The 22,598-nt window shown below is 59.6% G+C and overlaps 1 protein-coding gene across 2 annotated transcripts in view; it reads right to left on the bottom strand.

Annotated features, from left to right (window-relative positions):
• The window catches only part of CA6 (carbonic anhydrase 6), a 60,886-nt gene that overhangs the window by 5,776 nt on the left and 32,512 nt on the right, over positions 1 to 22,598 (bottom strand). Inside the window, exons 1-6 of one of the 2 annotated variants that reach the window (XM_055137590.1) lie at positions 12,694 to 12,735; positions 9,048 to 9,184; positions 7,503 to 7,682; positions 5,030 to 5,178; positions 3,981 to 4,073; positions 185 to 254 (exon numbers count right to left, since the gene is read on the bottom strand). In XM_055137590.1, coding sequence (XP_054993565.1) covers positions 185 to 254; positions 3,981 to 4,073; positions 5,030 to 5,178; positions 7,503 to 7,682; positions 9,048 to 9,126 — 571 coding nt within the window. In that variant the 5' untranslated portion in view covers positions 9,127 to 9,184; positions 12,694 to 12,735. Of the gene's footprint in view, positions 1 to 184; positions 255 to 3,980; positions 4,074 to 5,029; positions 5,179 to 7,502; positions 7,683 to 9,047; positions 9,185 to 12,693; positions 12,736 to 22,598 lie in introns of those variants that run through there. The other variant, XM_055137588.1, reaches the window with a different exon arrangement.

Here is a 22,598-nt window from a genome sequence, read left to right as displayed (position 1 = left end):
GGGGACTCAGCTGTCCTTTGTGCCAGGAGCAGTCACTCATTGGGAGATTTCCTGTGGCTGCGGGCACTGGCCCGTCCAGCGACAGGACAGACTGTAGGACACGTGTCCCGGAAGCTCGCCCGCCTCCCCCTGGCTGCCTCACACTCACACTCATTCCTCCGTCCTCGGCCTGCCGCGGCCTTACCTGGGTACCTGATTTCCTGCAGGTGGGAGATGAAGTTGCTGTAGTAAGTGTTTTCGCTGTATTCCTGGACCTGGAGGGGAAGCACAGAGCAGTCAAGCCCGTGAGGAAAAACCTTCCAGAAAACCGCTGCTAAGCTGTGCCATGGTGCTGTGGCACTGGGCAGAACCGCTACAAGGGCCGCAGGAGGCGGGGACCACCCGGCTGTGCTTTTTTTTTTTTTCTTTTTGGGTCACACTTGGTGATGCTCAGGGGTTACTCCTGGCTCTGCACTCAGGAATTACTCCTGGCAGTGCTCAGGGGACTATAAGGGATGCTGGGAATCGAACCCGGGACGGCCATGTGCAAGGCAAACGCCCTACCCGCTGTGCTATCGCTCCAGCCCCCATCTGGCTGTGCTTTGGCACCAGCTGCCCAGCCTACTGGCCTCGTGCAGGACAGCAAGACCGGAAGTCCCCGCCGCTCCCGGGAAAGGAGCCCGTGGGTAGCCCACGCGCCCTCACGAACCAGAAAGATTCCCCGCGGGCTGCTGAGGGCCCCGTGTGCCAGCCAGAGGCCCTGGCATGAGGGCGACTGGCCTCCTGGTGCCCTTCCCCGGTTCTCAGGTCTCTGCTCTGCGCGGGCAGGACGCGGGTCCGAGCGAGGCCGCTCCCCCTGCCCACGGCCACGTCTCGCGGCTGCTCCCGTGAGCGTTGCCGTCGTCATTTCAAAGCGGAAAAGCCGCCCTGCTGTCGAGTCTCTGTCCAGTGGCTCTTCTCAGCCAGCGGGGTGGGAGCCGGTTCTTCCGGCTGTAGACATTCCTGGCTGCAGGACCAGGACGGTCTGCGTGTCCACTCGGACCATGCCTGTCGCGTCCTCAGCCCGTGACGGCCCGTGACGGGGCCGCTTGCAGCTGGGAGCCGTGGATGCGACTCACGCTGGGCACAGCGCGCCCTGGGCAATGCCACAGCAGAGCAGGGACGCGCCCTCTCACGCCCTTCCTCCCATCTCCCCACTCGGCCTCCGTCTACACGGCCTGTGACCCAACAGTACGGGGTCCAGTGTCGGCCGGAACCCTCGGGGGGGGCGGGCAGAGCTGTGGACTCTCCGAGCCACCTTCAGGTGTTGCTTTTCCTGCTCTCGCCCCCTGTCCCCGAGGCGTCCCGTCCGCAGGAAGGATTTCCCCTCCCGACGCTCATAGCGTAGCGTCCCGAGACTCTGGGTCTGCCTCTCCCTCCCCTCTCGGATGAAGGGCGGCCCCACTGGACCCAGGGTGGCAGCTGCTGGCCCTCTGCCCCCTCCCTGTGAGGGCCTGTGGTGGTCACACCTGGGATCTGCTGAGCTCGGATTGGGTCCTTGTTTTTCGTCAAAGCTGGGAGTCTGGGCCGAGAGCCGTGCTACGGCAGGTAAGGCACGTGCTCGGCACACAGCTGACCTGGGTTCCATCCTGTCACTCCATATGGTCTCCTGAGATCTGCCGGGAGCAGTCCCTGAGCACTGAGTCAAGAGCCCTGAGCACTGCGGGGTGTGGCCCCAAACAAACAAAAATATTTGAGAGTTTTGGAACCAAATTTGCTTCAAAGTGTCCTTTGTTTTCTCCTCCTCCTCCTCCTCCTCCTCTTCTTCTTCCTCCTCCTCCTCCTGCTCTCCCTCCTCCTCCTCCTCCTCCTCCTCCTCCTGCTCTCCCTCCTCCTCCTCCTCCTCCTCCTCCTCCTCCCCCTGTTCTCCCTCCTCCTCCTCCTCCTCCTCCTCCTCCTCCTCCGTCCAGGAACCCGAGCTGTGTATGTTGGCCCGCCTACTGTGATGGGGTGATTTGTCGTCATGTGTCCCTGAGGCCCTGCTTGTTTTTCCTCAGTCTTTTCCCCTCTTTCTGCAGACTTTTTTCTCTGCTCTTTCTTTTTTTTTTTTTTTGTTTTTTGCTTTTTGGGTCACACCCAGCGATGCACAGGGGTCACTCCTGGCTCATGCACTCAGGAATTACTCCTGGCGGTGCTCAGGGGACCATATGGGATGCTGGGATTTGAACCCGGGTCGGCCGTGTGCAAGGCAAACGCCCTACCCGCTGTGCTATCGCTCCAGCCCCCCTCTCTGCTCTTTCTTTAAATGCTCAGGGGTTACTCCTGACAGTGCTCGGGGGACTGTATGGCGTGCCAGGGATCAAACCCGGGTCTGTCTCATGCGACCGGCTATCTGTGCCGCCTCTCTGGGCCTCCTGCGGGGCTGTGTCCCGAGTGTCTCGTGGCGGGCCTGTCCGCACACGCTGTCCTTCACTCCTTTCCCACGCTGGCCTGGTGGGGGCTCCCTGAGGCCACCGCGGCTCCGGGTGAATCAAGGGCAGGGCTGAGCCATGAGCTTGGACCCTCCGGATGCTCCAGGAGGAACACGGCGCATGCGCGGCCCCTCTGGCCTCAGCGTCTGTCCCGGGCAGAGCTGGAGCACCTGGACAGGCTTGTTCCTGGTTCGTCCCTCCGGTCCCTCCCCCTCACTCAGCCGGACAGCGGCCTCGTGCCCCTGAGGTGCAAGCTCTCCCTCTGCGTCCGCCCTTCCTGTCGCGTCTGGGCATTCGTGGGCGCCTCAGCTCGGGGGTTTTTCTTTTCTCTCCTTTCCTTTCCTTTTCCTTCTTTTCTTTTCTTTTCTTTTCTTTTCTTTTCTTTTCTTTTCTTTTCTTTTCTTTTCTTTTCTTTTCTTTCCTTTTTTCCCTTTTCTTTCCTTTTCTTTTCTTTTCTCTTCTTTTATTTTTTTCCTTTCCTTTCCTTTTCTTTACTTTTCTTTTCTTTCCTTTCCTTTCCTTTCTTTTCTTTCTATGAATCACCGTGAACTACAGTTACAAAACTTTCATGTTTGAGTTTCAGTCATACAATGATCAAACACCCATCCCTGCACCAGTGCACATTCTCCACCACCAGTGTCCCCAGTGTCCCCCCATTCCACCCCTCCCCCTGCCTCCATGGCAGATAATTTCCCCCATCCTCTCTCCTTATGGACCTCATGGTTTGCAATACAAAGAGGCTATTATATTTGGTCCTTTATCTACTTTCAACTCCCGGAAGAGAGTGATGCAGAATCTCACGGGGCAGAGCCTTGCAAGCTACCCGAGGCATATTCTATATGCCCAAAACAGTAACGACAATGGGCCTCATTCCCCTGGCCCTGGACGCAATAGGCACAAACGGAGACATTACTCGAGGCGCCCGCTCAAGCAAATCAATGAGCAACAGGACGACAGTGATACAGTGATACAGTGACCTACTTTCAGCACACATCCACCATCCCAAGCAATCCTCCAACCATCACTGACTTAGGGATCCCTTCTCTCCCCCAGCTGGCTCCTCCCCAGCTCACAAGGCAGCCTTCCAGCCAGGGAGCGATCTTCCTGGCCCCTGTGTCCACTGCCCATTGAAGGAACTCTCCTCAACAGAGTCAAAGCCATCTACCACAAGCCCACGGCAAGGGTCACTCTCGGGGGAGAAGCTGGACGCCTTCTCCCTAAGCTCGGGGTCTTCACTGCACGCCCAAGGCGAGTCTCCCTCCTTCCAGGCTGCAGGGCTGCTAGTGCTCCAGGCCGCCTGGCCAAATGCTTTCTGACGGAGTTAGGAGGGCGCGAGGGTGGGCATGGGGAGCGTGCAGGCTCGCACTGTCTTCACCCCAAGTCCCAGCCACCTCCTGAGACCCCCCAGCCGCTGAGCTGCCACTGGGCCACCCCCAGAGCACCACGTGGCCACTTCCGGTGAGTGGCACGCTCAGACGCAGGCGAGCACGGGAGCAAGAGCCCCCCTCGCGCAGGCAGGTCCCCTCGCGCCCAGCACCAGGCGCGGCCTACCTTGAAGACCGCAGCCAGCACCGCCAAGCCGTCGGGGGAGCTCTGGGCCACGTTGAAGCTCGGGTACTTCGAGTTGTAGTGAACCACGTGCACCTGCGGGGAAGGTGAGCGGGTCGGGGGGCGGGCTCGTGCAGGACCCGCGGCAGCTTCCTGGGAGACCTGGGGTTCTGTCTCCTTCTCCCTGTCGGCACTAGGCCAGCTGCCAAGACCAGAAACTTCTTGGAGTGGAAAGGGCGTGTGTGGGCTTGGGGGACGCTGACAGAGTCCCCACCTTCCTCCTACAGGTAAACGGCCAGGGCCCAGCTGGATGAAAGGAGGCCAGGGGGCTATTCGGGGTCCCCAGAGAGTGGGCAGGTCCCCCGTCCCGCAGCCTGAGCCAACCTTGGGAGAGAGTTAAGCAAGAAAAAGACCCCAGGGGCTGGAGCAATAGCACAGCGGGGAGGGCATTTGCTTTGCACGTGGCCAACCTGGGTTCGATTCCCAGCATCCCATATGGTCCCCCGAGCACCGCCAGGGGTAATTCCTGAGTGCATGAGCCAGGACTAACCCCTGTGCATTGCTGGGTGTGACCCAAAAAGCAAAAAAAAAAAAAAAAAAAAAAGAAAGAAAAAGACCCCAGAAAACCTGACATAGAAATCCAGCTACACCCAAAGACACACGTGCGCCCGGCAGCCTCGCTGAGCCCCAGGGGCCCCGATCTCCCCCATACCCCCACCCCCCATACGCAGCGACTGGGGATCAAGACAGGGAGAAGAAACCTAATCAGGGGCCGGAGCGATAGCACAGCGGGTAGGGCGTTTGCCTTGCACGTGGCCGACCCGGGTTCGATCCCCGGCTTCCCATATGGTCCCCTGAGCACCGCCAGGAGTAATTCCTGAGTGCAAAGCCAGGAGTGACCCCTGAGCATCGCTGGGTGTGACCCAAAAAGAAAAGAAAAAAAAGAAACCTAATCAGCCCCAGGGGCTCTGACCGTGCCCCTTCTGTCATTTCACTCAGAAAAGTGACCCGGGGGCCGAGGGGCCGCGCACCCCGGGGCCCCGCCCGTGTACCTCTGCCACGTGTCTCTTGCCGTCCACGGTGTGCTCGGAGCCGCTGATCTCGGAGGACGCGCCGCCCCAGTGGAAGTGCATCTGCTGGGCGATGTACTCGGAGCCGTCGGAGGTCACGAGCCGCATGGTGTCGGGGAGCGAGATCTGCACTGGGGGGAAACGGGCCGGGCACGGGTGGGCGACGTGGGGACGGGCCCCTGTCTGCCCCTCCGGGGGGAGCCTGGCTCCCAACACAGCCAGGAGGGTCACCAGCCGGGAGGGGTGACGGTCTCGGGCAGTGCAGGGGTGCGGGGAAAGGCGGCGTCTGTGCCAACACCCGCCCCCTCCCACCCACAGAGTCGGGCAGGCCCCGCACAGGTCCGGCTGTGACCCAGGGCAGGGCCCGAGCAGGCCAGCAGGTGTGGAAACCAGAGACTCATTGGGGCTTTGCTCAGGAGCCTCGCCCGGAAAGGGGCACCCGGGGGCGTTCTGAGCGCCCAGAGGGGAGAGTAAGGCCGCTCTCCGGGGGTTCGAGAAGGACCTCTAGGCCTTCGGCAAACACTATCCTCCCGCAGCCCAGCCCACAGCCGTGCCTGCTGTCCCAGGAAGCATCTCTGAGGGGTTTCCACGCCTTCCTGTCTGGCCCTGAGCGGTGGGAGATGTGCGCCCAGGCTTGGGGCTGAGGCGGGCGGCCAGGAGCAGACGTGGCGGGGAGGGGGGGGTCTGCACGGCTGGGCTCTGGGCCGTGGGGCCTGCAGGGCTAACTGAGCGGTGCAGAGAGAGCCGAGCTGGGGGAAACAGGGCCGGCCCTTCCCCAGCTCAGCCTGAGAATGGAGAGGGACAGGGAGAGGGACAGGGAGAGGGACAGGAAAACACCCCTAGAGGGCGGAGCGACAGCACAGCGGGGAGGGCGCTTGCTGGGTTCAATCCCGGCATCCCAGATGGTCCCCTGAGCACCGCCAGGAGTGATTCCTGAGTGCAGAGCCAGGAGTGACCCTGAGCATCACTGGGTGTGGCCCCAAAAGCAAAAAGCAAAAAATACACCTCTGAGAGCATTGCTTGGGACCTCGCAAGGGACAGGCGGCTCCTGTTCCAGTCACAAAGAATTTCTGATCCGGCCATCACAGACAGCTCTTGGAAAGTGCATTTTCTTTTCTTCTTTTTGTTTTGTTTTGTTTGGGGGCCACACTTGGCCATGCTCAGGGGTGACTCCTGGCGGTGCTCCGGGGACCATGTGGGATGCCACGGATTGAACCCAGCTGGCCATGGGCAAGGCAAGTGCCCTACCTGCTGTACCATCACTCCAGCCTCTAATTTTTAAAGAATTATACTTTTAGAATTAAAAGTATAAAGCCTTTGGGCTGGGTAGGTAGTACAAGGGGTAGAGCGTTTGCCTTGCACACAGCTGACCCGGGTTCAATCCCTGGCATGCCGTGTGGTCCCTGAGCACCGCCAGGAGTAATTCCCGAGTGCAGAGCCAGGAGTAACCCCAGGGCACCGCTGGGTGTAGGGGCCAACAGAAAAAAAGAAAGATAAAAAATAAATAAAATTGGGGCTGGAACAATAGCACAGCGGGGAGGGCGTTTGCCTTGCACGTGGGCAGTCCGGGTTCGATTCCCAACATCCCATATGGTCCCCTGAGCACCGCCAGGGGTGATTCCTGAGTTCAGAGCCAGGAGTAACCCCTGTGCATCGCCAGGTGTGACCCAAAAAGCAAAAAAAAAAAAAACAAAAAAGAAATTATAAAGCCTTTTTTCTCCTGACGCCTGAGGAGGTGACCCACCTGGGGAGTCAGGAGGAGGCTGGGGGGTCTCCAAGACGCCTGCTCCGTGTCCCTCTTACAGGAGGGGACAAATCCCATCAGCTTCTTTTGCTGGCCCTGGGGGCTTGGCGGGGCCCCGGGCCTCCCTGCCAGGTTTTCTGAGCGCATCAGACTCAAGGCGGCAGAGGCGCTGGCCAACGCACAGGGCCATGGGCGCCCCCTGCCGGCCACTCAGGTCAGCGCGCGCTCGGGAGAGACTCAGCTGGGCCCAAGGAGCCAGGCCCTGAGTTCAAAGCCAGAGTGTCCAGGTTTGGGGCCGTCCCTCCTTCCCCTCTTGGTGGAGGCCCCCAGGACCCAGGCCGCCCTGTGAGCCTGCAGCTGCCGCCAGGGTGGACAAGCCGTGGGCAGAGGCACCAGCCGGGTCTCCTGGTGGTCACGGCTCTCATTCCTGCTCAACAGTCTCCTTCGCCAAGACCCGCCCTCCGCCCCTGCTGCCCCGCACGGCTCCCAGTGGCCGGCGGGAGGCCACGGGGCCTGAAAGCCGACAAAGACTCAAACCCGACCGTCTCCGCCTACTGCAGACCTGGGGGGGCGGCTGCGTGGACACGGTGCCCAGCTCAGACCCGCCATGTGAGGACCCATGGTCACGGCGGCCCCAGTGAGTGCCTCCCCCGTGCCGGGCTCCCTCGGGCTTGGGGGAGCCCGAGATGAGTGGGCCCGCCAGCGCCTTACCTGTATGGCCGTTGTTGGTCATGGTGAACGACCCCTCCTGGGCCCCGTAGCCCGTCAGCGTCAGGGGCAGCAGGTCGGGGTTGTACCTCACTTTCTTCCTCTGCAGGTTGATGGGCGACTGCCTCCTGCCCCCGCAGTCGGGGTACTCCGTGGCCCAGTGCGCCTTATCCAGGGCCCCCTCTGGGACAGGAGAGAGTCCTGGTTGGCGCCGAGACCCCCCCGGGTGCCCCAACATGCTGTGACTCTGAGCCACCCCCACCTGTCGGGACCCCAGACTAGATGCCGCCCGCTCGGTCCCTCTGGGGACTCGGAGACTCGAGCCCCTCCCAGTAGGGGGGGGACTCAAGCGTCCCCAGAAGAGGGGTCAGAGAGAGTCCAGAGGGGAGGGTGCTTTCCTGTCATGCGGCCGACCCGGGTTCGATCCCCGGCAACCCATATGGTGCCCTGAGCACCCCAGGAGTATTTCCTGAGTGCAGAGCCAGGAGAAAGCCCTGAGCATCCCTGTGTGTGACCAAAGGAAAAAAAAAGGGAAAGGAATTAAGTGTCCCCCAAAGACACAGAGCTGTGCTGGCTTTCCAGAAAGTCTCCAGACTCAGCAGCTGCCGAACTGGACGGGGCGGACACCCGCACGGCTGGAACATTCTCTCTGCACGGCCGGTCCCGCGTCCCCTGGCTTCCTCAACACGGCCTTCTCCTGAACGGGGCTCCCGTGGCTGAGGTGGACATGCTGGACAGGGCAGGCTCGCACCACGGCCACCGCGACTCTGGCACCAGGGCCCCTGCAGCCCGGCCCGGGGCCTGAGACAAGCGGGGGGCAGCAGGCCTTCCCGCCCTGCCCGGGGCTGGGGTCCGAGCCCAATCGCACGGACTCGGCCATCCTGTCTTCCATCACGACAGGGTCAGAGCCTGCACTAATCGGCTCCGGTGGGCCAAGTGGGCCGGGAGCAGTGCCCGTTTGGGTCTCCTGGAGGCCGGTGCACTGGGGACTGGGCCAGAACAGCGGCTCACAGGGACAGAGTTTCAGTACTTTGCAGCAGCAAACTCTGGCAGGGGCCCCCATGTCCCAGGAAGACCCCAAAAGATCATCCCCACCATTTTACCTTCCACCTGCGCAAATCCGGGATACAGTACTCCCGGCAGCAACCCAAGGGCAGGAGGTTTAAAGCCAAAGCGTACCATGAAGCAGCGTCCCTGGGGGGGGGGGGGCTACAGTCTCCCCTCCTTTAAGGGGCGCATCCGGGTGCTCTCCATGCACTCAGAAAACCAGAGCACGGGGCCGGAGCGAGCGTCCAGCGGGGAGGGCGTCTGCCTTGCAACCCGGCTTCCATCCCTACATGCCATATGGTCCCTGAGCACCACCAGGAGTGATTCCTGAGCGCAGAGCCAGGAGGGACCCCTGAGCATCGCCAGGTGTGACCCCCAAATCCAAAAGCATGAAAGAAAGAAAGAAAGAACACTTGAACACACGGTGATGGAGCTCCGGGACCCTGAGCACCAGCGGCGCCCAGCGACGGCAGGAAGGGCGCCCCTGCCCGCGGGGCTCACCTGAGTAGGTCCATTCGGGCCCGTGCTGGGCACGCACCTCCAGGAGGAACAGCGACAACAAGGCCACCAGTGTGTTCATGGCGCCGCAGGACTGGACTTAGCCGAAGCGGGAAGCGCTTCTTTAAAAGGCTCCGGAGCTGTAAATAACAATTTAGCGGGGCTGGCGGCTGATCCGCCCATTGACACGATGACACGTCCCCACAAATGCCCACTCCCGCTCCACTTGACTGCTGATGCGCCCCCTCCCGCGTCATCACCGCGTCCCGCGGGCCGTGGCTGGGGGAGGTGGGTGCCCTGGCCTGTGCCAGAGGTGACCACAGCGGCGGGAAGCCAAGGGGGGGAGGCAGGACAGAGCCACCTGCAAGCAAAGGTGCTTCCTCGGCCTGAGCGCCGCCACTCCTGCCCGTCCCCAGCCCCCCACCACCTCCCATGCCGGGCACGCGGCGCGAGTCCCCCGCCCGAGGGAGAAGTCCTGGGAGTCCACGCCACCTGCTCTGGCACGGGGCCACACTGAGTGGGGCTCAGGGCTCACTCCTGGTGGTGCTCAGGGCTCACTCCTGGCCCTGCGCTCTGGAATTACCCCTGGCGGTACTTAGGGGACCATATGGGATGCCGGGGATCGAACCCCGGGTCAGCTGTGTGCAAGGCCGGTACCCTTCCCACTGTACTCTCTCTCCAGCCTGGGAGTCCATGTTCTTTCTCTCCCCTAAGCCACCCGCTGACCCCCGAGCCCTGGCCCCCCAGTCTCGGGGACACACCTCCACAGGGGATTTGTCCCCACAGGGCCGGGTCCCCCCCAGGCCCGTCACACCCCAGCAGGCAGTGCTGGAAACCGAAGGTGGATGCTTTTGGGCTGATCCCGCTGACGGGCCAGCACAGCCCTTGTCGCTCGGGGATGAGGCCACAGCGGGCCGGGTCCTGCCGAGGCCGCTCTGCCCGGAGAGCAGGGCTGGGCACAGCCCTCCCAGCCACCTGCCTGCCCCCCGCTGCTCCCTCTCACCCATGAGGCGTGGGAGGGCCAGGGGACAGCATGACCAGACCCTGCCCTGCCACCCGCCCTGCAGGGCCTGGGCCGAGCTACCCCGGCGCTCGGCGATTGATTGACCTGGTGTGGGCCCTCACCGGGGTGCTCGGGGCACGCTCTTGGCTCTGAGCTCAGAGATCCCTCCCAGCAGGGCTGGGGGGACCCTGCGGGGTGCCGGGGGTCAGACTCAGGTCAGCCACGTGCCAGGCCCGCGCCCTCCCGCTGGGTTATGGCCCCAGCCCCAGCCCGGCCATTTTAATGGAACCGAATGACAGTTCTTGTTCCTGCGGATTCAACCCCAAATCTGCGCGTGGCTCTCAGAGCTGTCCCTGTGGGCAGCAGGGGACATTACTGTGTCCGGTGCATAGATGGCCTCCCTGAGGGCGGGCAGTGACGGGCCACCCAGCTAGTTGGTGAGGGAACCAGAGGCAAAAATGAAGGATTCGGGCCCCCAAGCACTGCTGGGAAGAAGAAAAGGTCAGCTCAGGCCAGGGGTTTGCACGCGAGAGGCCTGGGTTTAACGGCCTGCACTGGACAGCTCCCAGCACTGCCGGGAGTGACCCGAGCACAGAGCCAGGAGTAGCCCCTGAGCACTGTTGACCGAGGCAAAAAATAAAATAAGAGAGAGTAAAAGAAAAGAACTTTGTCCAACTCATGGGACTCTTGGACATTTTCAGAAGCCCACCCTCACCTTGGCTGAGGGTCCGCCTGCCCGCTGAGAGGGCTGATTGCCAACTCCATGTGAGACCCCAAGAGCGCGGCCGGGCCGTTAGCTGGGTCAGGGGCGCCAACACCACGGGCACAAGCGCTGAGTGAGCCGCCCACGCTGGGCTCGGGGTCAGGGGTCGCACTGGGGAGCTGCAGGAGGAGCCTCAAGGTCACGGCCAGCACCCGGGGGGTTACCCCAGGGGTACCAGGAGAGGCAGGAGTAGGGGTGGGGTCGAGGGAGAGAGAGGAGACAGGAACAGGCATGCCCAGAGAACCCTGTCCGGCCCGGGCCAGTCCTTCGGGTGCCTGGGGCCCCCAGGGGCCAAGTGCTCCTGCTGGCCCGGGCTGTCCCTGGGGTCTCTGTCTGTCGCCTGGTGACAGCCTGCACTGCAGCAGGAGGTCTGGGAGGATGGGGCTAATGGCGCTGAGACCAGCTGGGGGGCCCGTAACCCCAGGCCGCGCACCCGGCTGCATTGTCTTCTGACCCCCAAATTTTCCATTTACTTTGAACCCAAGTTCCGGCTGGTGTTTGTGATCCGGCTTGGCGCTGATCATCGGTCCCGGATGACCCAGCCGGGGGCCTCTGCCCTTCACCCTTCACAGACTCCTTCCCCAGCGCATCCGAGCAAGAGATTTTGTTCTAAATGCCTGTTTTTCTAGGGCCTTTGGCGTGAGCGATTGCGAGACAAGCTGACAGCGATGCCATTTGCGCCACAGTGTCGCGTCAAGGAGGGGAGAAAGGAGCTTTTGTTCTCCCGGGTGCCACCCTGGCTCCAGAAGGAAGGTCTGCGGAAGGCAAAGAAAAGAGGCCGGAGGAGGGATGAGCCCAGGAAAACAGGAAGGAACCCGCAGCTCCTGACTACGGGGAAGAACCCGCAGCCTAAGACAATAGGGAAGAGTAGGGGGAAATGCCAGCCGTGGGGGCGGCCAGCTGGGCAGCGAAGCCAAGGTCGCGTCAGCCGTCAGTCCTGCTCAGGGCGACACAGCGAGGCCCAGGGGGAACCACCCCGCGGCCTGGGGCTGCAGCGTGAGTGCAGCTGGGAGGGCACAAGGCCAGCCCAGGTCCCACCATCCCTGAGCACAGAGCAAGGACTGAGTCCTGAGACCACGCGGAGTGACCCCAAAACAAAACAAAACCAAAAAAAGAATCACACTCGTTGCCAGGAAGTGTGCTTTGGAAAAAAGAGGCGTTGCTGGCCTCTCCCGGGACCCCAGCCTCGGAGGCTGAGCGCGCAGCCGGAGACCATCCGGGTCGGCGCCAGACACGCAGCCGTTGCCCACTCCCGCCTCGCCAGTGCTCCACGCCCTTGCCGGGCTCCTGACGGGGAGAGGAGTCTGATTCAACTTTTCTTTTCTTTTCGCTTTTTTGGGCCATACCCAGCGATGCTCAGGGGTTCTACACTCAGGAATTACTCCTGGCAGTGCTTGGGGGGCCAGATGGGATGCCAGGGATCGAACCCGGGTTGACTGTGTGCGAGGCAAACGTCCTATCCGCTGTGCTATCTCTCCGGCCCCTGATTCAACTTTTCTTAATGACTGAGGTCGACAAACGTCTGTAGCACTGTCGCACTGTCGTCCGGTTGTTCATCAATTTGCTCGAGTGGGCGCCAGTAATGTCTCAGTTGTGAGGCTTGTTACTGTGTTTGGCATATCGCAGACACCACGGGGAGCTTGCCAGGCTCTGCTGTGCAGGCGGGATACTCTCAGTAGCTTGCCGGGCTCTCCGAGAGGGACGGAGAAATCGAACTCTGGTCAGCTGTATGCAAGGCAAACACCCTACCCGCTGTGCTACGGCTCCAGCCCAATATCAAGATCAATTATTACCCGGGGTTGCAATGCTGTGAACGTCTGTGGCGCCCACCTGTGAAGGTAACTGCCGGGCTGAAGGCTTAGTATCTCGGGGAGGGCTCTTACCTTGCGTGCAGCTGACGTGGGTTCGATCCCAGCATCACTTCTGATCCCCCACGCCCTGACAGGAGTGATCCCTGAGAGCAGAACTGGGAGTCAGCCCTGAGCACCACTGCGCGCGGCCCAAAACCAAATAAATAAATATGACTGCTCCCTACAAAGCGAGCACCCCTAAATGAGGTCTTCTCTGATCTTTTTTTTTTTTTTTTTGCTTTTTGGGTCACACTCAGCGATGCACAGGAGTTACTCCTGGCTCATGCACTCAGGAATTACTCCTGGCAGTGCTCGGGGGACTATATGGGATGCTGGGAATCGAACCCGGGTTGGCCGTGTGCAAGGCAAACACCCTCCCCGCTGTGCTATCACTCCAGCCCTTCTTCTATGATTTTTACACCAGCAGTTGGTGGCTACATGGGAGAGTTATTAGAAGACTAAGCATCTTAGTCAATTATGAAAATGACGTACACAACAGGAATGATCCTATATTCTGAAAGCAGTGTGAGCCTTGATAGTATAAATGTTTTTCATTTAGTCCCCGTGATTTTGAATACTGCCCATGGCAGAGTTTCAAGCCTTCCCTCTAAGATCAGGCATGAAATAGGCTGCCCCCTCTTAGCACTGCTGTTCAGTGTGTTAGGATAGTAGTGGATGCCCTGGCCGTGGGAATAAGGCAAGGAAGAGACGTCAAGGGCATCCAGATTAGAAAAGATAAGTCAAACCATCACTGTTCACCGAGAACAAAGTCCGAGACTTAGAAAGCCTCGAGTCCCCAGCAGACTTCCTAGAAACAATAGGCTCATACAGTCAAGTGCCAGGTTACAAAGCCAACAAGCCAGCCATCCTGGAATGTATATCCGGAAGCCAAAGTAAGACCCACCCCTCAACAGGGCACTGAGGCGCATCCTAAGCCCCCTTACCCCCCCCCCCAATTGCCAGGTGTGAACCCCTCCGTGGATACGAGGACTCCACGGCCGGGAGGCCCAGGAAGGAAGCACGTCTGCTTCTCTCTTTCCGGTGCTCGCAAAGGCTGCGAGCGGAGCTGCCGGCCTCCTGCCGGGCAGGGCTGGGGCTTTCTCTGCGTTGCTGGAAACCAGCGACCACGCTTAGGATGGCATTGCCCCGGGAACACAGGAGAAAGGGGGAAGAGCAGAGCTAACGTTCAGAGGCCTTCCTGGAACAGAAACACACCTGTGAAGAGATCTAGATCTTATTCCCTCCCTGCGCTGCAGTTACCTGCAGAGATCAGCTAAGCACCAACATAACTAAGCATCAACATAGCCCTGTGAGAGGACCGGCTAGGTGTGGACTCGGCCACGCGAGCCTGAGTCGGGGGGACACTCGGGCTCCTCTACACTGCCAGGAGACCCTCGTCTTCAGGGGTGTCCCCAGTCTCACCAGTTCCCTGGGAATTCAGCTCAGGACTGACTCCCGGCTCTGTGGTCAGGGGTCACTCCCAGCAGGGATCACTCCTGGCAGTGCTCAGAGACCACATGGGATGCCAGGGATCGAACCCGGGTCAGCCGCATGCAAGGCCAGCTCCCTCCCCTCTGTGATACGCTGCTGGCCCCTGCACCTTTACTCCTCACCAGTGACCCACCTCAGAGGTGGGGTAAGGCGCTTACCTTGCACAAGGCCACCTTGGGTTCCATCCCCACCACCTCATATGGCCTCTGGGCACCTCACAGAGTTCTCTGAGCACTCAGGAGTGATCGCTGAATGCAGAGCCAGGAGTAAGCCCTGAGCACTGCCAGGTGTGTCCCCCCCCCACCGCCAAAAAAAAAAAAAAGCACCCAGGCCAGGGTGTGGCGTGTGTCACAGGCGAGGGACATGTGACATCTGAATGGGAACCTGTCTGGCCCTGGCACCCCTCCCAGCCCCCTACTCGCACCCCCCAAATAAAACAGAAACAGGTGTGATCCGAGGGGTGCCAGGCCACAGCTTGGGGCCCGGCTCCATCCCTGCAGCCCCTGGAGCACTGTCAGACCAGCCCTCGCGACAGCCCCCCCAGAGCAGGACCCACGACAGCCAGGCCAGGTGGCGCTCTCTGGCTGGTCGGTCGGCCAGGCCAGAGCCCAGCAGGACAGCGCCTCGCCCATCCCTGCGCAGACTCACCCGGGGCCCCGCGGCGGCGCCTGGCCTCGCGTGTTGGCGGGCCCGGCACCGGGCGTCTTGCTTATATCCCTTTGCTGCACTCCACCCCTGCGATCTGTGGGACAGGTTTGTGTCTTCAGCTCCACCCTCGGTGGCCAATTAGCCATCCCAAATCTATTTTGAATCTCGGCTCTCCAGTGCCCACGGGGAGGGTTGCGTAAGGAGAGCACTGGATGGCTTCCTGTCTCCACTGGAACCAATCGCCACAAACCTCGGAGCTTCGAACGACACACACACACACACGGACGGGGCCGAGAGAGCTGAGGTCTGCAGCCCAGGCTCCGGGTCTCCAGGCCGGGGGTGCCCCCGGCCCCACGAGGGCTGGCAGGGGGGGCGCAGGAACTAGCCTCTGTTGGGTCAAGGCTGAGGTCACCTGCTTTCCTTGGCCGTGACCTTGGCCATCGGCCCACTCCTCCTCCCACGTTTCACCTCTGCCGAGGATCCTTGAGGTGGTGCAGAGGCCCCACCCATCTCACGCAGGAGACTGGGGTCAGGCCACACCTGCAGGCAGGGACACCCCCAGACTCCCAGGAGTGGGATGTGGGTACTTGGGAGGTGAACAGAACACAGCCCACCCCAGGGGCGGGCGGAGAGCGGCTGCGTGAAATCTTGCGTAACGAAACGTTGGATTGAGGGGTCCCGTGCCACAGGACAGTGGGGAGGACACTTGCCTTGCACACGGTCAGCTTGGATTCGTTCCCCGGCACCCCACATGGTCCCCCGCACCCCATCAGAACTGAACCCTGAGCACTGTCACATGTGACCCAAAACCAAAAACTTTGAATTTTCTTTTTCACTCACAGGAATTGTATCACCAGGTGATGAGACACCAGGATGGAAGGACAGGGTGGGCCTGGGCTGTGATGGACAGGCTGGGTCACGGCTGTGGGTGGACAGGCGGGGCCACGGTGATGGCTCCGGAGAGACACATTGGCCGGGCACTTCTGGGAACTTTTACTGGCCACGAGGCTGGTGCCAGTGGGTTATACCAGAGAGTGTCCTTCAAGGGTCCGGAGCTCGGGTGCTGGGGCGGGGGCTCCCTGCTGGGCGTGGACAGGACCCCACGGGAAGGGGGAGTGGGGAGGCTCCCCAGACAGGCCGCCTGCACTTTCCCTCCTGCCTTGAATTCATCTCTTTGTGTCTAGAATCACTTGATAATAGGCGGTCCTGTCTGTCTGTATCTGCTGGGGTGATTTTTGGTTTTTGGTTTCTGGGTTTTGGGTTTGGGTTTGGGGGCCACACCCAGCAGTGCTCAAGGGTTCCTCCTGGCCCTGCACTCAGGAATCTCTCCTGCTGGGGCTCAGAGGGACTGCAAGGGATGCCGGGGATTGAACCCAGATCAAGTGCCCTCCCCGCTGTGCTATTGCTCCAGCCCCTGTCAGTATCTGTCCCTTGATGTCCCCCTACTACCTTGCAAAATAACAGAGGCTGCCCTGGCCCAGCTGGCGCGGTCAGCGCAGACGCAGCTGTGGTCCTCAGCGGGCGGAAGGCCACACTGCAAGGAGGCCCGCGGCCAGACCCTCTGCACAGCCACTTCTAGGCCGTCGGCTGCTTCTTGCTTCTCTGACTACAGGAGGAAGGGTGGGCGACGGGGGCGGGGTTGGCACTGGGGTGAGGCTGTGACCGGGGCTCTTCACACTTGCTTGTCCCCTCCGAGCCCGAGGTGGGCACCAGGAGGGGTTTCCGCTGGGCTCTGGTCCCCTCCCTGCCACAGGACCACGCACCATAGGTGGCTGCTGCTCTTGTGCCCATCACACCAGCGTCCCGCACCGCAAAGGGCCATCTGGGACTCTCAGGAGCTGCGACTGGGTCAGGCGTCTCTCAGTCAAACTCTGGAGCCAGACACGGCAACACCCCTTTCCCCGGAGTCACACACCCGAGGGACCACATCCCTCCCCAGGCTCCAGAAATAGTAAATGCCTTAGGCTGAGAAGTCTTGGTTCAGCGCAGGACAGCAAATCCACAAGGCCCCATGGCTGGAATATATCAAACCAGCGGGAGAAGGGCCCGGAGGAAGAGCAACTGCCTTGTGAGCGCGTGGCCACAAGTTCAACCCCCCGGTGTCCCACATGTTCCACGCTAACCTGACACACAGCCACCTGGGGGGACCTGGCACCACATACCGTCCCCTGAGCCTCACCCAGGGCATCTCCGAGCACAGAGCCAGGAATAAACCCTGAGCACTGCTCAGTGTGACCCAAAAAACATCTCTAGGTCTCGGGCCAGAGAGATAGTAGAGTGGCCCGCCTTGCACGTGGCTGACCTGGGTTCAATCCCCAGCACCACATATGGTCCCCAGAGCCCTGCCAGGAACGATCTCTGAGTGCAGAGTCAGGAGGAAGCCCTGAGCACGCCCAGTGCACGTCCCACTCGAAGTATCGATAGATAGATAGATAGATAGATAGATATGACCTCTTTAATGACAAAAGACCTCAAAACTGGCCCCGTAGAGCAGTCCTGTCATTCCAGCACCACCACAGCCAGTGGCTCTGGGAGGTGCTTTGGGATCAGGGAGGCGGGAGGAGCGTGCACAGCCCCTCCAGACCCCCCTGGCATGGGCGTGTGCCCAGCAGGAAGTCAACATTGTCCCAACGACCTTCATGCCAATGCTCACCACGGCGTGTTGGTTGGAACCTCTGGGCCGGGGACAGGCTCGGGGCAGAGCGTCTTGCTTATACCCCTTTGCTGCTCTCCACCCACCTGGGCCCGGCTGCAGGCGTCCAGGAATGCCCCTGTGTAAATAGATAAATGAAGGCCCCTATAGTCCCAAATTGGAACGCGCCCACCTATCTATCCACAACTGAACTGGGGGGCAAGGTATGTGCAGAGCATGGGGTGCTGGGACTCAAACCCCAGGCTCGTGCTCCCAAGCCTAGGAATAAGATTCTTTGGTTTAACTTTTCTGAGTGTGCTGTAAGTGACAGCATTAAGGGGCTGATTTTACTTTGGGGCTGGGGGCAGCTTAGGGACACACTCAGCAGTGCTCAGGGTCCACTCGTGGCCCAGAGCTCAGGGCTCACTCCCGGCAGTGCTTGGGGGGGACCTCTTGTGCCAGGGAGCAAACCCAGGCCCCCCAGATGCGTTCCCGTCCTCTGAGCCCTCCCCCCAGCCCGGGAGTGGTTTCTTCACGTATCTATTACAAAATGAGAGCCATTAGCTAGGAATGAAATTTCAACAGACAGCGGTTATCACCCAAAGGCACCCTGAAAACATGGTGAAATCAGCCAATTGCAAAAGGACACAGCGTGTAGGATGCCACATGCACAAGGAACCTGACCAGGAGAAAAAAGGGACCCGTGGGCCTGGGCCCCGGGGTGCGACGGGCCTCTGAGCACAGCTTCCGCTTGGGCTGATGAGAACGTCCCGGAGCTGGGCGGCGCTGATGGTTGCACATGGCCGCGAATGTGCTCGATGCCAAGAAATCACATACTCGGAGCCGCTTAGAGTTGAGTCTTGAGAGAGGGCGAGAGTTTGGGAGCGCAGCCTCGTAACCGTGGGGATGGGTTGGGATCCACCAAAGTGAGTTCAGGGGCTCAGGGTGTACGCCTGGCATGTGCCAGGTCCGGAGTTGGAACCGCAGAACTCCAGGGTCCCTAGGCACCGCCGGCTGTGGCCCCGTGCTCTCAGCCCTCAGGGCCCGTCACACATGTCACTTTGGCCCTGGGTCCCCTGACACGATTCTTTAGTTGCTACCTTGGAAATGAAACCCCAAAAGACCAATTCCTACAAGAATAGATGGTAGATGGGGAGGGGAAAATAACTAAATATATGGTAGGGCCAGAGAGATAGTACGGGGGCAGGGCGCTTGCCCTGAACACACCAGACAGACCCCAGCCTGACCCCCAGCCAGCACCACATATGGTCCCCGAGCACTGCCAGGAGAGGACGAACCCCCACCCCCTCAAAAAAAAAATAAGGTAACATAATGTCTCTTAGGAAGAGACAGCAAGAATAGTCCTAAATTATAAAGAAATTGAATCATCAGTTTAAAAATATTTTCACGACTCAAAAACAGGCCTATGAGGTATGACAGAGGAGGTTCCCCAAACATTTAAGAAACTAATAACTCCAAACTTCCCTAAAACAGCCTCCAACAGGCCCGGGGAAACCACAGGCTGTGGGCGGGCTCGTGTATGATTACTCTTTACGCACCGTCTGTGCCGTGTCCACGGCCAAGGGACCGTGCCAGCGGCTGCCCTGGAGAGCGCGGAACCTAGTATTTACTCCCGAATGTTTATTAGCTGACCCTTTCAAAAAAAATAAAAATAAAAGGCTGAGGCCAGAGCAGATAGTACAGCAGGTCGGGCATTTGCCTTGCAGGTGACTGACCCGGGCTCAATCCCCAGCACCCCATAGAATCCCCTGAGCCCCGCCAGCCGTGACCCCTGAATGCAGAGGCAGGAACAAGCCCCGAGCACTGGGTGTGACCAAAAACATATTGCTGGAAAGAGACAACTGTCTCCAACTCATTGCGTGTGGCCAGGAAATGTTTGTCACCAAAACTTGGCAATAGTGGGCACCAACGAAAGAAGAGCGAGAGCAAAAGGGAATGCCCTGCCACAGAGGCAGGGTGGGGTGGGGGGGAAGGGGTGGGGGCGGGAGGGATACTGGGATCAATCGGTGGTGGAGAATGGGCACTGGTGGAGGGATGGGTACTGGAGCATTGTTTGACTGAAACACAAGCTCAAAAAGTTGTAAGTCTGTAACTGTACCTCACGGTGATTCACTAATAAAAAAAAAATAACAAATTAAAAAAAATAGTGGGCACCAAAATTTGACAATAGCCAGGCAAAGAACTCAAGGGATGGGCGTGCCTATGTGGGGCCGGGGTTCCATCCCTGGTATCACATGGTCCCCGGACGCCCACTGGCAGTGACCCTGGGTAATATGTCAGAAACAATCCCTGAGCACTGCAGGGTGGGGCCCCCTCCCCCCCAATATAAAGAACGGCAGGTGGGGCTGGAGCGATAGCACAGCGGGGAGGGCGTTTGCCTTGCACACGGCCGACCCGGGTTCAATCCCCGGCATCCCATATGGTCCTCCAGGCACCGCCAGGGGTAATTCCTGAGTGCAAAGCCAGGAGTAACCGTTGCGCATCACTGGGTGTGACCCAAAAAGCAAAAATAAATAAATAAAAACAAGAACGGCAGGAAAAGGAAACACTGTCAACTATTGTCACTCAAGATATGAGTGAACATAGATAGAACATGCTTACATCATGGGCATAGATATAAAAGTCCTGAACAAAATTGTAGGATATCGTTGGTTTGTCCTTTCTCCCTTGCCAGAAAGAGTTTAGGTTTATTGGGTGATACCCATCACAGTGCTCCTGAAGCAACTCCATCCCTCTGTGTTTATTGGAATGTAGCTCTAAACATTTTAAGACAACATTGGTATGTCCTGTTCCCCTTGCCGCAGGAAGCTCAGGTTTATCACAGTGCTCCCGAGGCACTTCATTCCACTGTGTTTATCTGTAAACTCCTCTCTGTGCTTTCTTCCCCAACCGGTCTCTCGCCTTTCCCCCCTAATCAGACTCTGTTAACTTGTAAAGTCAGATTCCTCAGAGATCTATGATTTTATATGTATGAGTGAAATATTGTCTTTCTCCCTCCTTATGTCTTTTGAATAGTTTAGTTTAAAACAATGTCAAGGACAAGGAGTCAAATGGGGCACAAAATAGTAATGAGTGGGCTGGGGCAATAGTTCAGGGGTAGGGCGTTTGCCTGGCAGGCGGCTGACCTGGGTTCTATTCCCCGCATCCTGTCTGGTCCCCTGAGCATTGCCAGGACTGTTCCTGGGTGCAGAGCCAGGAGTAACCCCTGAGCAACACTGGGTGTAATAAAAAAATAGATAGATAGATAGATAGATAGATAGATAGATAGATAGATAGATAGATAGATAGATAGATAGATAGATCGGTAGGTAGGTAGGTAGGTAGGTAGATAGATAGATAGATAGATAGATAGATAGACAGACAGACAGACAGATAGATAGATAGGCAGATAGACAGATAGACAGACAGGTAGGTAGATAGATAGATAGATAGATAGATAGATAGAGAGAGAGAGAGAGAGATAGACAGACAGATAGATAGGTAGATAGATAGACAGACAGACAGACGGATGGACGGACGGACAGACAGACAAACAGATAGATAGATAGACAGACAGACAGACAGACAAACAGATAGATAGATAGATAGATAGATAGATAGATAGATGGATAGACAGACAGACAGACAGACAGACAGGTAGGTAGTGATAACTGAGTGAAGGAGTGCCCTTTCTAAGACTTCTCTCTTACCCCATGTTCTCTAGGAGTCTGGGGCACCTTGCCTGAGCGCCATCTCTGGAGCGGCAGCTGTGCCCAGCTGTGCTCAGGGCTCCCTCCTGCGGTGCTGAGGACCCAGGTCAGCCGTGTGCCGGGCCAGCCCCAGGGCCCTGTCATCGCGGGCCACCTTTCTGCTGCTGCTCTTCCTGACCTGTGCTCGGCCCGGGGGTAGCTCTGCTGGCTGACCCGGCCCCTGCCCGCAGCAGCCCCCTCTCCCGAGACTAGTCCACGAGACCCGAGGGGGATCCACGGGGGACTGAAGCGTCGCTCTCGGTGAGGGCCAGCCGGGAGCCGGGAGCTCCAGGGTCTGGTGGGACAGGTGCCCCGGGGCGGAGGCCCCAAGGGTACCCCCCAGCACCACCTGGTCCCCAGAGTCACGCTGACGGCCCCGGCACCACCAGGGCCTAGAACTGAACAGTCTGGTCAAGCACCCCGGCGGTGGGTCCCGGGTTTCGGAGCACTGCTTGAGAGTCCCCTACCTGCTCCCACCGGGAAAAAAAAAAAAGACGATGAGGGAGGAAGAGAACTTGCCGGTGCAGTTTCTTCTCTCTTTTCTGGAGCCGGAAGTGACGTCTGGGGCTGTGGGGCTACCTTGTGGCCCTGGCCATGCCGATTCAGCAGAGAACAGGAAGGCGAGTCCTCAGCGGCGTCCGAGGCAGCGGCAGCAGCGCCCACGGCTATCCCGAGACTTGCTGTTGTCTAAGGAAAATAACCGTCTAGAGTCTCCGGTCATTCTCCCACGTGCGTCTAATGTCATTCCTGAGTGATGCCTCCCAAAGCGTGACTGCTGTCACTTTTCTAAGTCCCGTTCTCGCGGGGCTTATGTTCTGGTTGGAGGAAATGTTGTCAGAATTAAGTAAGATCGTTTCAGACAGAGCCTGCACGCTGGGGAGGAAGCGAGAGGGGGGAGGGGCGAGGAGGGGGGCGGGGGGGCCTCAGGAGCTGGGGAGGCCCTCTGGGGGACGTGGGTGCTCAGGGCTGCCACTGACAGGGCCATCAGCAAACCCTGCGGTGTGAGGAAGCACAACGTGGGGGTCCCCGCACCCAGACCTGCGCGCAACCCCTCAGAGGCTTCTGCTCACAGCCTGCTTGGTGCTGGTCAGGTCACTATCTCGTCCGTCTCGGGTCTGTTCTCCTGAGCCCAGTGTCAGTCAGCATCCCCTGGGCCCATCCCCTGCTGGGGTTCACCGTCTCGGGGTAACCTGGAGGCTCACTGGGGTTCACTATCTAATTGGGGGTCCAGCCCCCCATGTCCCCCCAACCCTGCAGCACTGCCTGGACAGCTCAGCACTTCTCCTGCCCTAGGGCCTTGGCACCTGCCCCTCCACCTGACTGTTCCTCCCCCAGAGGCCACACGGCTCCCCTCTGTCTCAAAGAGGACCCCTCAGAGCACCCCTGGGTCAGCCCCCACCCCTCCGGGTCCTTCCTGC

This window comes from Sorex araneus, chromosome 5, assembly GCF_027595985.1.
Source record: "Sorex araneus isolate mSorAra2 chromosome 5, mSorAra2.pri, whole genome shotgun sequence".
Taxonomy (NCBI): Eukaryota; Metazoa; Chordata; class Mammalia; order Eulipotyphla; family Soricidae; genus Sorex; species Sorex araneus.
The sequence above is the reverse complement of the archived record's forward strand: the minus strand, read 5'-3'. Positions and strand labels throughout refer to the sequence as shown.